At 43.5% G+C, this 14,219-nt stretch overlaps 1 protein-coding gene across 4 annotated transcripts in view; it reads right to left on the bottom strand.

Annotated features, from left to right (window-relative positions):
• Nucleotides 1–14,219, bottom strand: part of LOC133127644 (phenylalanine--tRNA ligase, mitochondrial-like) — a 117,709-nt gene that overhangs the window by 83,812 nt on the left and 19,678 nt on the right. For all 4 annotated transcript variants that reach the window (XM_061240676.1, XM_061240675.1, XM_061240677.1 and 1 more), the window contains exon 2: nt 521–1,168. In XM_061240676.1, coding sequence (XP_061096660.1) covers nt 521–1,150 — 630 coding nt within the window. In that variant the 5' untranslated portion in view covers nt 1,151–1,168. The remainder of the gene's footprint in view (nt 1–520; nt 1,169–14,219) is intronic.

Genomic DNA, 14,219 nt, shown 5'->3' with positions numbered 1-14,219 from the left:
CTAAAAGCAGGCTGGAAGTAAATTGCACCAAACAATCATTTAGGAGAAATACTGCAGTTGGGATGAATGATTTGTCCTGTGATTTCTGTTCCGACGTGCCAAACAGCATGATCCAATGGGAGATATTTCAAGTTAATTAAACAGAAGGATGTCTTGGACCTGAAATTCTCCAGGTACCTACTGATGGGCCTACACCTACAGCTCGACCAGATTACTTGCTACTGCAGAAAATCACAGTTCTCGCAGTAAAAAGTTACCACAGTAATAATAATAATTAGTTATTTAGCTGACGCTTTTAGCCAATGCGACTTACAGTTTCATAGCCTAAGCAGGGTACAATCCCCCCCTGGAGCAAAGCAGGGTTAATGGCCTTGCCATTAAGGGCCCAACAGCAGTGCGGATCTCATCGTGGCTACACCGGGGCTTGCACCACCACTCTCCCTGGCCTCAGTCATGTAGCTTAGCCACTAGGCTACAGGCCGCCCTGTAGCCCTCTAGCCTAGTGCAACAGCAGCCTCACCTCATGGTTGGAGAAGAGCCGGACACCTTCCATCTGGTGGAAGACGGGGTAGTGGCTGCTGTCGATCTCATCGCGCCGGTACACGTCCCCCGCGACCAGGAATGCATCCAACCCGGAGCGTACCAGGTCTCGCTGGTGGGCAGAAGTGTGCGCCCGGAGCATGTGCCCCCGGTTCAGGTAGTAGTTGTCGCCCTTCTTCCTGCTGACGTGGTCCGCAGGGATGAGGAGGCTGTCGAAGTTCTGCTCCACGCTCACCACGGGACTGAGGTTGTCGTGGACCGAGAAGAGCGGAGTGCCCGACCGGCCCATGTAGCTGTTGTAGAAGTGGGCCTTGATGCGCTCCTTGACCAGCCACAGCGGGTGGTGGGCTCGATTGTGCAGGTGTCGGCCCACTTTGGAGAGGATCTTGGGCGTGACGTTGGTGTAGTCGTCGCGGGGGAAGAGTTTCCCCAGCACTTCCACCGACTCCTGCTGTCTGGTGAGGTGGGAGGAGGCAGGGCCTTTAGTTGTCAGCCCTCTGCAGGGGAGGAGTCTGTGGGTCACTGCCCAATGGTTGACATTGAGCCTGGGAGAAGGTTCATTCAGGAAAACTGACTCCAGCAGGGGGAGGAATTTACAGCACAGCCTCATGGTTCCTGGTCCATCAACCTGGTGAAGGAGAGGGCACATTAAGAATTAAGCATGCGGAGGGAAAGGCACAGCCAATTCAAAATGCTTCTCAAACACAATGGTTGTAGAAAAGAAAAAGGAGAAAAGGTAATGCTAGGAGAAAATATGATGATTGTGATAGCTTTAGAATACAGGGTCTGAAAAATATGGATATGTTTTCATACATTTTGATACATTTGATACGTTTTAGGCCCTTACAATATTTATTTGTTACAAAGTGGGCTATTGTTTGACTAAATAATCAGCTTGTGCACATTTCACTCTCTCTCTCTCTCCTTCTAAAACATAAAATGGAATTCATTGGGCAAGCAAATGTCACACTGAGGCTAAAATAAATAAATAGGGTGTTCTAGTGTCACCACTCACTGGCTCGATTTATTATCGGAAGAAACACCAGAACATAAAAATATTCATAGTTTCAGCATGACCACACCACACCACTATTCCCTTTTGGATTTAAAGATTCAATAGTGAATGCGCTTCCATAAATAAAAATAGCAAAAAGAAAATGACAATGAAATAGCATGGAAACATATTGTTTTCAAGATTCCCAGTCTGGGATTTGCACTGTCCAAGCCATACTAGTTTTGCCACTTGATAGTGATTTAAATACTTGGGAGACTTAGGCATTATTATTTACGAACATCATCGGGTCATTTATCATTTTTGTTGCATTTACCATGCAATATATAATATAATTCTCCAAACATATTAATCTCCTTAAAATAGCCTAAACTAAAGCAATTAATCAGTTGATATGATAACATAATGGTGCTTAGCTCTGCTTTCAACATTTTAAGATTTACTTTAACTAAAAGTCATTTTTGTGAAATCCATGGCAGAATTTGAGCAAACTAAATAAACTTTATATAGTTAAAATGTTACTTTCTTTCAAGAAAGAAATGCCATCAATTAGGAAATTAGACAGTGAACTGTTTTGTCTGAATGAATACAATTGACTTGACTTGCAAATTGACTTGTCAACACATAAATGGTCATAGCAAACCTTTGAGGACACCACATTAGAGATTGCAGACAGTGGATGACAAACATGTTAAATCATTCACTTTGCCCCCATCATAAACTGAAGCACATCAATACAGATGTACCCCTAAGACTTATCAGCTACCCTGAGGGGCGACATGGCTCAGGCAGTAAGAGCAGTTGTCTGGCAGTCGGAGGGTTACAGGGTCGATCCCCCGCCCGGGCTGTGTCGAAGTGATCCTGAGCAAGACACCTAACCCCCAAATTCTCCTGACGAGCTGGTCAGCACCTTGCATGGCAGCCAATCACCGTTGGTGTGTGAGTGTGTGTATGAATGGGTGAATGAGAAGCATCAATTGTACAGCGCTTTGGATAAAGGCGCTATATAAATGCCAACCATTTACCATTTACCCTCTGATAGCCACAATCCAAAACCTGGCACTGACAGAAGGGAAGTTATTGGATCCTGGGTCATGACGGCTGCCTCTCAAGATGGCTGCCGTGACCCCCCTCCCCTGCTTCACTGCGCTCCGCACTACATCATACATCACACACACAACGATGGCCGAGAAGACAACATGCAAACGCGCAGCACAGCAGAAATGTCCCAGGAGATGAATGCTTCTTCTTTCTCCATTCTTACTCAGCAGGGAATACCACTTTATCTACACCTGGAATCTCACTCATAGAGAAATAAACAACTGTCCTCTAGCAGAGTCACCTCAACTCCCTTGGGAATTTAACTTTTTTAGCGCTTTTAATGCCGACAAACTAACAAAACATGCTGTCGAAAGACATCAGAGTGCCCCTGCTGCTCTACATTCAAAGTCTGAGACTTTGAATCATTCTCCTTTTCACTATATCATAGGGGAGGAAGACAGTCTAATCTTTGCCTTAATTCCTGAATATTCTCTAAAATGTGACTGCAAGCTTTATGCTTCACTGTCACTGCTCATCCAAAGTACAGAGAAGGTGAAGGAAAATAAGCTTAATATGTTATTGTCAAACATCAGAGATAAATTATACAAAGCAAATAAGACTTCATTGCGATCTGGAAGAAGATTGCATAGGTATGCTGTACAGTATTTGAACCAGATGCAGGTTCGCCACTATACATACAATGAAAATGATTGAAAAAGCAAGATTGTTCATTTATGAAGACATGCATTTCATACATACATACAGTGTAATAGACTGCAAATGACAGAAATGAGGTATATGACAAACCACTAATTGATTCTTTTGCTGAAACGGGCTCTTAGCCAGATGGGTATGTTTGAGTTGATGAAGCCATGCTGCAGAAACAGGTGCGTTGAACATGAGAGGACTGAGTTGTATTTATCTACGGCTAACAGTGGCTCTCGATTGGATTCTGTCAAATATTTGTCTTTCCCTTGCAATAATGTGTGAGAAAAGAGTGTGACTGGAGCATCTGAGCAGGATTCGAAGGGGTGCCAATATTGCACATTACAATTGGTGAACCTCAAGCTTTGCCAGTGTATGTTCTACAATGCACTAAATACATTATATTTACATGTAAGCATGTAAAAACAGACACGCCTATTTCAATTATACAGGGCAGACTGATACGTCCTCATACATTTAATGTGAACTCTATGTTGAGACCATTATTAACATAGTCCATTAGTCCATTACCATAAATCCATTATTTTATGGCATGCTATGGTCATTTTTATAATGCAGTTTATATAAATAAAGTGTTCAATGAAGAGGGATGTTTAGGCTCGGACTAAAACTGACTCTTCATTCCATAACAGAGGAAGAATGAGTCTCCTTGTCCCCGCTCCTAAATCAAGTCACGCTTCCTTTCCCACTTCCACCAATCACAATCTGCGGGGGAGCAGCACAAATCTAATGTGCCAGTGTGCAGTGAGAGACTGTGAGGTGGAAAAGAGACAAAGACCAAAAATGCATTATTATTATTAATGTTAGTATTATTACTATTATTATGATCGTGAATATTATATCTTTTTTTAGATCTAAATGTTCTACATGATCTAAGATTGAGGATGCTTTTAAATCTGGATTTCACTTATAGGTAGTTCCTTGTGGCACAGTTCCAGGAATGTTATCGTCTTCATTTAATATAGAGCCAGGCTCACTCGAGCACAACACAACACAGTGGAGCACAGCAAAGCCCAGCACAGTGGAGCATTTTCCAGCACAATAGCCACAGTCCAGAGTACCAGCATGGCCATTCGAGGGCAATACCACAGTCAGAGCCCCTGTCATCTTGTCAGCCAATTAGGAAAAGGCGGCCCACATCATATCATTTTGGGATGGATATGCGTTTGTTTTTTTGACCAACAACCAAGCATCACAGTGGTAAGACAAGTGATCAGGTTTGTGTTATACACATAAAATAGCTATTGCTGTATATTTAATTTAGGCTGTGCCGTTTTTGTCAAGTTCACATTTCCCTATTGTTTGTGTGTCTGTGGGTGTGTGTCTGTGTGTGGCGTGTGTGTGTGTGGTTTCATGTCTGTGTGTGTGTGTGTGTGTCTGTGCCTCTCTCATGGGTAGGAGCAGTAATTGGATTGAGGTGGCAGAGTCTGATTGCTCTCAGTCAGCAGTTCATCTCCAGCCCTTGAGTGAGAGTCAGGCTGAGACACAATCAATACAGAGGATCAGTGTGTCCACACCTGTTAGAACTGAGCCCAGCAGCACACAACAGAGAAGAGACTCAACCTGGCTTAGAATCTCAGAACAACATACTGTACAGATAAGCACATACATATCCACCCAGACATACAGGTAAACAGCACACATGCACACATGCACACATGCACAAATGCACACACGCGCACACACACACACACACACACACACACACACACACACACATGCGCACATTTCCGAGTTAACAGTTACTGTACATGATAATAATCAAATCTTTTGACATTTACAAACAAATAAAGAACACGTTTGAAGGACCAGTAGTAAATGAGGTACGTTGATTTCAAAGATTTAAGACCGCACACAGCTAATTCATCCTGCATTTAAAATAACTTCGGTCAACTACGGTTGATTAAATCGTACTTGGACGGAGGAATCTGCTCACTTCCTGGCCTGTGGATATGCCAAACGTCAAACACCTGCCTGGCCTGACCCAGTGTGGGGGCTTCTATCTTTATCGAAGAGCATCACCTCTGTTCCCCAGTCCTCCCACACAGCACTGCTTTACCTCACATTACCCCCAGACAGTGACTGTAAATATCAGCCCAGGAAGACACCTGTGCTTCTCTGCAGGGGAGAGCGGAAAGTGACCCCCAGAGAACCATATGAAGGGAAACCTGTTGCCATTGTGACCCCAGAAAGAGAAGTTTTCCAGCAGAGTTTACAGAGGATCAGCAGAGAGACAGAGTACCTTCTGTACCGAGATACATTACATTCTACATCACAATCTACATTACATTCTATATTACATTACATTTAGTATTTATCTTACAGTTGATTAGAGTAAGCAGGGTTAAGGGCCTTTTTCAAGGGCCCAACAGCTGCGATGATCTTACTGTAGCTACACTGGGGCTTGAACCACCAACCTTCCAGATCCAGTCAAGCACCTTAGCCACTATAGGCTGCCCCAAATACTATTACAGTATATGCATGTTGGTCAAACAATTCCAATTTCAAAATCAATAATTTGCGGCAGTGAAATATATAACAATGTCGCCTCACAGGAAAAAAAAACAAGTCAGGCGTTTCTGCTTGGTATTTGCATGTTCTCCTCGTGTACATATAAGTATTGGTTTCCACTGGGTATACTGGTTTCCTAATTGGGGACATGAAGTTGTGTGTGCCCTGTGAAGGATTGGTGACCTGTCCAGGGTGTATTCCTGCTGCTTGCCCAGTGCATGCTGTGATAGGCTCCAGCCGTCCCATAACCTTTTAAGAAAATAGATAGATGGATTATTTGCTCTTGGAAAACCAATTTCTACCATAGCTATTGGTCTTCTTCCACTCTGTGCCAGCAATTGATGTATTTCCCCTTGCACTTGGACTTTAGATTAGTGCAGTGAAATTAACTCAATGATCAGCTTTTTAACCTTTTTCTTTGTTCTCTTTCCACCAAATTCGCAATGCCAAATTGCATTTGCTTCCATCAATTCAATAAAGTTCTGTATTGATTTGAGGGCACAAAAAAGCAGGCTCTCTCCGAGCCATGCTACACGTCGCTCAATTTTTCACTCTGCGGCTGCCCAGCTTTCGATGTCATCACATCGGAGGAGAGCACTTCATTAACAGGTAGACAGCAGGCCTCCATTAAACTGGAGGAGGTGCTCTTAATATTTATAATAGTTTGTTATTTAGCTGATGCTTTTATCCTAAATGACTTACAGTTGATTAGACTAAGCAGGGGACAATCCCCACTGGAGCAATGCAGGGTTAAGGCTGTAAAACCCCACACTAACCCAATGACGGAATTTAGCGAGGGCCGAAGGGGGTTTTGCGTGCTTCTGGTGTTGCTGGAAGAATATTAGCAGGCTTAAAATAGCAATGACCGCTATGCGGAGAGTCTAGATCAGCTAATGAATAAACCACGTTACAAAGACAGTAGTACCACTCTGCCTTCCTCTCTTTACTGGTCTGGGCTGACCAAGAATCTCCACAGTAGGGTCAATACATCTACCTTCGTTATCTGACTCCATTTAAGATATAATTTAGAATTTGGGTTTGAAACATACGCAAACCTCGGGAGTGATTACACTCGACTCTTACCGGCGCCACCATTACTCAATATATGCTCCCGGGATTAGCATTATTGCTGAAATCTCAGTTCGGTGGAGAACTAAGAGGCTGAGGGTCTAGCAAACACAATACATGCAAAACATTGCCATGATAGTTGCGAGCCCAAGTCGGTGTGCATTAAATGGGCTCCTTAGAGTTAACTTGACAAGAACCAGCATCGTAACGCCCAGAGGGTTCCCTTCGCACCAAATTACAAGAGCCATGCACCACCAATCCTTTTATGGGCCGAACTTGACGGCCTCTCAGCTTAGAACTACCACAAATGTACCAAGCCACTGATCAGTCGGTCTTTAGCCATCATTTCCCCCTGAGTATTCAGTTGTAATTTAGGCTGAAAAGGTACAAGATGAATTAGAGTCATGGAGATCACGCAAGTTACAAACAAAATAGTTTATTCGCAGACAGGTAGGTTATTAGCTTTAGAATTCCAATAGTCAATTACAGATACACAAATCATCATACCTAGCCTGCGTTGGCTACAGACAAATAAAGAGTAGAACATGCAGAGTGTGGGAAGCCGAGTACGATCTTCCGCTGCTACACATACATACATACATACATACACAAGACATGTTGTGTGGGAAGTCGAATACAATCTTCCGTTGCTACACATACATAGAATGTGCTGTGTGGTTACGGTCTTCCTGATACTTACATATACGTACAATATGCTGTGTGGGAAGTCGAATACGATCTTCCACTGCTACACATACATACATACATACCCAAGACATGTTGTGTGGGAAGTCGAATACGATCTTCCCAGATAGGTCTGTCTCCCTTGCTTTTATGCCAAATCAAACGTTTGGAACCAGGCGGCAGTGCCATAAATCAACCTGGAGGGGTGGTCAAATCTGGAATTTAGACCCCCACCCTTGGGGGTTGTTAAGTAGGGAAAATTAGATGGTTCCCAGAGAGGACATGTAGGTTTTCCCTTGAGTTACTGAAACTATGGTTTATTAAACTCCATTTGGTATGAAATGTATCTCATCCGATTCCTTGTATTTACCGGATCACATCCATACCCAACAGATTACCCTTATGTTTCATTATGTTGCAGTTATCATGAAACTTCCCTCCTGATTATCCATTTTACATGCAATTCCTGTTACCATTACATAAGACGTACAAGGATCACACGGGCAATGTTTTCAAGGTTTTACTGGGTCTATTTACTATCTTAATAGCAGTTTTGAATATTTAATCTAGGAGAGCAGTCACCGGTGTAATGACAGCAGTGCCCAAATGAGGGCACTGTGGGTGTGTCCCGAGCTTTTCCCAAAGGTGGTGGGTTACAGCCCATGACCCCTGTGACCTCTCAAGTAAAACACAGCCACCTCCTTTTGCGCCGATGGCTTGAAACTCCCACAAAAGGTAGTCTAAACAGCATTGACCAGAAACCTGAGCTCTCAGGCCCCTCACAAATGGCAGCCCTTCCTGACCTTAACCACTACGCTACAGGCCGCCCCATCATATCTATGAATGCTGTAGTTGGGAGTTTTCATGATAACTGAATTATTCTGTAAATATGTATTTGTGCCTCTCATGGTAATATACCTTTTGGAGAAACCTGATTTGGGTGAATGAAAGGAAAGGAGACACCCCAGATTGCTTGGTTTCTTCTCCTTATCTCCAAAATCTAGGCCTTAGTTCTTGACCCTAAAAACGGGTCACCCATCTGTAAGTTACTGCCAAACTCCCACCAGTGAGACCTTAGTCAGGGAGCTAAAACAAATGGCTTCTACAGAGACAGCTTTTGCCCAGTTTCCCCTTCGCTCCTGAATGGTTATGATATCAAAGGTAGACTGTTACAAAAACTAGACCATTACACCAGTCGCACTGAACCAATCAGAATAACACCAAACATTACTATATTCTGACCTGGGATTATCATGAAACATCTTTATGCCATCTCCAGTATTCCTGTGCTCTAACCTGTGAGGAATGTGAGAAAAGGGGGGCCCCCAGGGGGCCCAAGAAGGCTCCTCTAGGAATCCTTCTCTAGCTCTCCCCCACAGGCATGTGTGCCAAAAAGGTGGAGGCTATCAATGCATGCTCCGGGAGGGGGAAGTCAGCAAGCTGACCAGCGCATGACACCAAATGTTACTTATTACTGGCTTACAAGGCCGTTGCTCAAGTGCCCAACAGCTGGGGAGATCTTATTCGTGGCTACACTGGGGCTTAATGGGGCGACATTGGCTCAGGTGGTAAGAGAAGTTGGCTGGCAGTCGGAGGGCAGAGGAGCATCAATTGTACAGCACTTTGGATAAAGGCGCTTTATAAATGCCAACCAATTACCATTTATCCTACCGAGACCCTTTTTCCCGCAGGTGACGCTATGGACAATTGCGTACTACTGTGAAGGGCAGCATGATGTCAGCACCACTGCATGGATCAGGTTTCAATACAAGACTGTTGGACTTGGCCACATTGAAACCCAATAGTCAAGTTTCCATCTAAATGTTTCAAAAATATTTCCAAAAATTTGGCCAAAGACAATGCAAATCATAGTGTATTTCCAACAACTCCTCTTATGCGAATATTCTGAAGAGGACACAACAAAATTTAGCAATGTAAGGAGTGCCAGCTTGGGCCAGCTGCCATTTTTTGGGCCTTCTAAATCAGTCAACAGATCAACAGATTTCCAATTTTACATCACCAAAAATAAAGTACCCACTCATTGGAATGACAATAGTGATATTTTCTGGAGTGACTGAGGTTAGAAAGCTCCTTTTTACACAGCTATGGCGATGTGGGAGAAATAACCGCAGTGATCTGGCCAAAGAGGACACGTTTCAGTATAAAGGCTGTAAGTAATACCACCGGGATGGAGAGACTCATTCCACCTGACTCTCGGCTCTGCGTCATTCACTTTATCGATGCTTCCTCTGACAGCCCTGAACAGCTCACTCGACGTCTAATCACGGAGCGACGCGCATTCGGTTGCACCTTCTGGTGATCTCCCCTGTATCTCCGTCGAAGCTAAGACTCTGGGATTAGACTGGAGCCAGGATAATCATCATCATGACCGCGAGGGTGACGATAATAGCAGTGACCGGATGACGGGCTAAAAGCATTCCATTCCATTCCACTGTCCTGTGGACAAGGCCTTCTCTTCGCACTGATCATCTCTGTGACAGCTGAGTGATGATTGGGGCAGTAAATCTCTCTCACAAAATGGCTGACATGCTCCAGAGAGGGGGGGAGGGGGTTAGGGGGCGGGGTGAACGGAGCAGAAGGAGGGGAGATGGAGACAGCAACTAGGGAGGGGGAATGAGAGGTGAAGCAGGAATGGTGAGAAGATAGAGAGACGAGAAGGAGAGGGAGAGAGAAAGAAGAGCTACACACCAATATTTAATCCTGTTTAACAGGCCACTATTGTCCACTCACAGTACAGCAATTGACAGTGAAATAGTAGAAAGCAAACAAATTGACAGTGAAATGGCCTTTATCGACACAAATGTCTGCTGTCCGCCCATTCTTATTGATTTCAGCTTTAAACTTGAGGTCTTGAAAAACTATTTTGAATACAATGAATGAATACTCAATGAAACTGAAACAATCACTTAGCAAATGTGCTGTTGGCTGGACATTACTATATAAGAAAGCAACACATTACATCTGACTTTTGGCAGATGCCCTAATTTAGAGATATGTATGAAGGGGTGGGGTAGAGGAGGACTGAACCAAAAAAGGGGAAGAAGGATGGATACAGTACCTAGGGTAGGGAGGGAGAGGGAGCACCAACAACAACATCAGGGATACATGTCAGGGATACTAAAATCTGGCCATCAAGTTCAGTAGAACTGTTGGCTTTCTCGTCTGCTTTATTCTACATAGTACAATAACAACACTAATTGGCCAGACACGAGGTCAGGTTTAAATCAGTTGATTAAAAGGGAGGAATGAAAAACATCAGCACTATTGGCCCCAAGGACCAAATTTGAACATCCGTGTTAAAGGTATTACAATATGATGAAGGGGTGAATCAAAGTTCTGAGACTGTGGCAGTCGAGGCGGCATTAAGCGCTGACCTGTGAAAATGCAGTCACGCTCCTACGCAAGACTGCATGATTCACGCTTTGAAGGAAAAGGGCAGCGTTGTCAAGGGACGATCCGCGCTCCCCTTGTCTGTGCTATTTCCAGAGCCAACCTGGCACAGAGCAGGCATCATACCAACACGTTCATGGGGAGCCTGGCACCTGTCGGTACTTTTTCACCCAACACTCCACTGAGCCTTGCATCCTGGCTACTCCAATATGCAGAGCAAGGGGAAGAGCGCTAAACTCCGACAGGAGACCCTGGGCTAGCCAAGAACCCACCGGAGACCCTGGGCTAGCCAAGACCCACCGGAGACCCTGGGCTAGCCAAGACCCACGCACCCCCCCCTCCACAATACCACCAGCACAACAGCACAGATGAGCAACAAATTGGCCACTGGAAACTCCCAAAAACTCTCCCCAGCTTAAATACTGACCTGTGCTGGTAATATTGTTTATGGAATTTTGTTTGGCTTGTACTTCGAAACACAACCATTGCAACTCACATTCCTAACATTTTTTGAAGTGAAACGTTTAGTCTACGACTAAAGACACTGGGCTCTATTTTCCATCCGATGCATGGTGTGTTTCCAGCTGTTGCACTGCTGAAGTTGTATTTTCATCTTAGAGTTTGTCGCACCTGAGCCCTTCGGTAATTCTTTGGTCCACCATGCACTGAAGTGGGATAACAGCCACTGCTCAGGGTGTGTCAGACAAGAGCGAGTATTGGATCTAAATTTTTGTACAGCTCATTTTCTGACCAGACTCTCATTTGCCCCCTTCACCACCCACCTGCTCAACCCAGGTCTAAGACACAAGCCACAGGCCAGTCTGTGGCATATTGCTAATTTCAGGGCTTTCTCATGCAATGTGCACATGGATCATACGCTGTCCAGTTTCTCTTCGATATAAATCCCTCAAAGATTTCTCAGTGGCAACTGGAGATCCGCAAATTTGTAAGTATCAAATGAATTAACAGTTTCAGAAACGTAAAAAAAATGAAGAAAAACATTGGAACCAGGACTGGGTCTCCAGCGAGAAGGACCGAAGCTGTTTGTTCCACTGGCACGCCCGTCAGATGCAGTTTGAGCAGGAGGATAAATGTCACATCAGCCACTGACTGGAGGGCAGACAAGAAACTGAGGACTGTCTGTGAAAGCTGGCAATAGATCAGGTGTGGCAGAATGCACTCCCTTCACAACTACACCTGGATAAAAATACCCGCGACAGCTCCCAAAAGAGCCAAACACCAAAACACCAAAAGCCAAAGCATCTGTCAGGCGAATTACCCACAGGCATGTACATGGTATCACATTTTTTTCTTTTAATTAAATTAGAATAACTGTGCTTTCGGGAATATCAGCATTGCTGGTGTTTGCTGGGTTTAAACTAACATTTAAACTGAAATTAAAACAAATGCTTCTACAATGTTTTACCAGATTGTTGCTGCATGTTTATTACAAGCTTACGAGAAACCAGAGCCCTTATTGTCACTCTGCAGTCCACCAACTAAACTGAATAGCCATCGGATCAGAAGAGGAAACTTCACACGGGGTTGGCAAAGGTACATTACTGGTGCCCAGTTAACCAGAGGAGTCACCGATAAATTAATATAGATAAGGGCTCTCCCACTGAGTGGATCCAGGAAAGTCCTGCCTATGGAAATCCCCAGCTAAGTGTACTGTACAGTATGCGACCTTTGCTGCAATTCCAGATCATGAGGTGCATCAGTACACTGAAGTGTGTTTTTGTAAGCCACATCAAATGCTTATTTGACCTAAAAGACAATCCAGTGGTAGCATATGTTAGAGAAAGACTGACTCGAGACAACCACAATGTCTGACACAGTGATATCTTGCAAGATAACCAACATCATTTTAAAGATGCTTTTTGAATTTTAGGCGCTTGCTATTAAGTTCTCATACAGGTTCCTGTGCATGCGTCATCATACTTTGAATACTTGGTGGGATTGTCGCACCCAACACCACTAGTTGAAAATAGCACAGAGGAGACATTTCCGAATGCAAACATTTGTTACAAATATGCCAGCTTGAAAAGGTATGAAATTTGGCATTTTTTAATATGAAAAAAAATTAAGGATCGCCACTTTAATCAGGCTTAAGCCACCCAGCAGCCTCCTGCTTCAACACTCCAATAACAATGTCTTTGACATTTCACTCTTTCATGCTATACATAATTCAAATTAATTTGTCACCATTGGTTTTATGAGAATGATTTAAGAGTGCGACTGAAAATTCACACTTTCCAAATAAGGTTTTAGGTATTGAAGTTAAGGTCTATTTTTTGCTCAAGCACCTATTAAATACAAAATTTGTCTGCTTTGAGAAATGACAGATAATTGAGGCAAGCCTGGCAAAATATTCAATAAAACCCACATTGGACTAATTCTTTAGTTTTGACTTTGACACAGACAAATACAAAATTACAGGACAGTTCCCAAGGCAAGTTCTCATCACTGATATTTACATCACCCAGACAGCTAGGTCTTTTTTATTTAGTCCACCAGACAATATTTCCCATAAAAACACTGACAAAGTGAATCTGCAGAGAATCACTACAACGCAAAACAAAACAAACAAAAAAAAAACCCAATTCCTTGGCTATAAGAATGTGTAATTACAAATATTTGTCAAGTCTCCATTCAGGAAGGCAATGATAATGTGTGGAATGTGAAGACTGTAGTTTTGCATCTGGAACATTTTCTCCAGTGTGTCTTTGAAAAATCAAACAAACAATCTCTCGGGCTGAAGTACCCCCAACCCGAACACCTAATTTCTCACTGATGTGTGGTAAGGATTGCAATGCCAACAGAGGGCTGTCGCGGTGAGCCTTTCGGTAAACATTATTACTTCAGCTGACCCATGCCCTGTGTATACACACAAAATATCTTTGTAGCACTTCATGGAACAAAATAACTTTCCTGCTTGCAGCTGGAGTCATCAATAATCATTTACACACACCCACACACATGCACATATATATATATATATATATATATATACACACACACACACACACACACTCACCAGCCACTTTATAAGGTAGACCAGTACACCCGATTGTTAATGCAAATATTTAAGCAGCCAATCATGTGGCAGCAACTAAATGCATAAAAGCATATAGACATGGTCAAAAGGCTGAGCTGTCAGACCAAATGTCACAATAGGGAAGAAATATGATCTCAGTGACTTTGACTGTGGAATGAGATATTGAGC

Source organism: Conger conger, chromosome 4 (assembly GCF_963514075.1).
Source record: "Conger conger chromosome 4, fConCon1.1, whole genome shotgun sequence".
NCBI classification, from domain to species: domain Eukaryota; kingdom Metazoa; phylum Chordata; class Actinopteri; order Anguilliformes; family Congridae; genus Conger; species Conger conger.
Note: the sequence above shows the minus strand (reverse complement) of the source record. Positions and strands in the feature narration are given on the sequence as shown.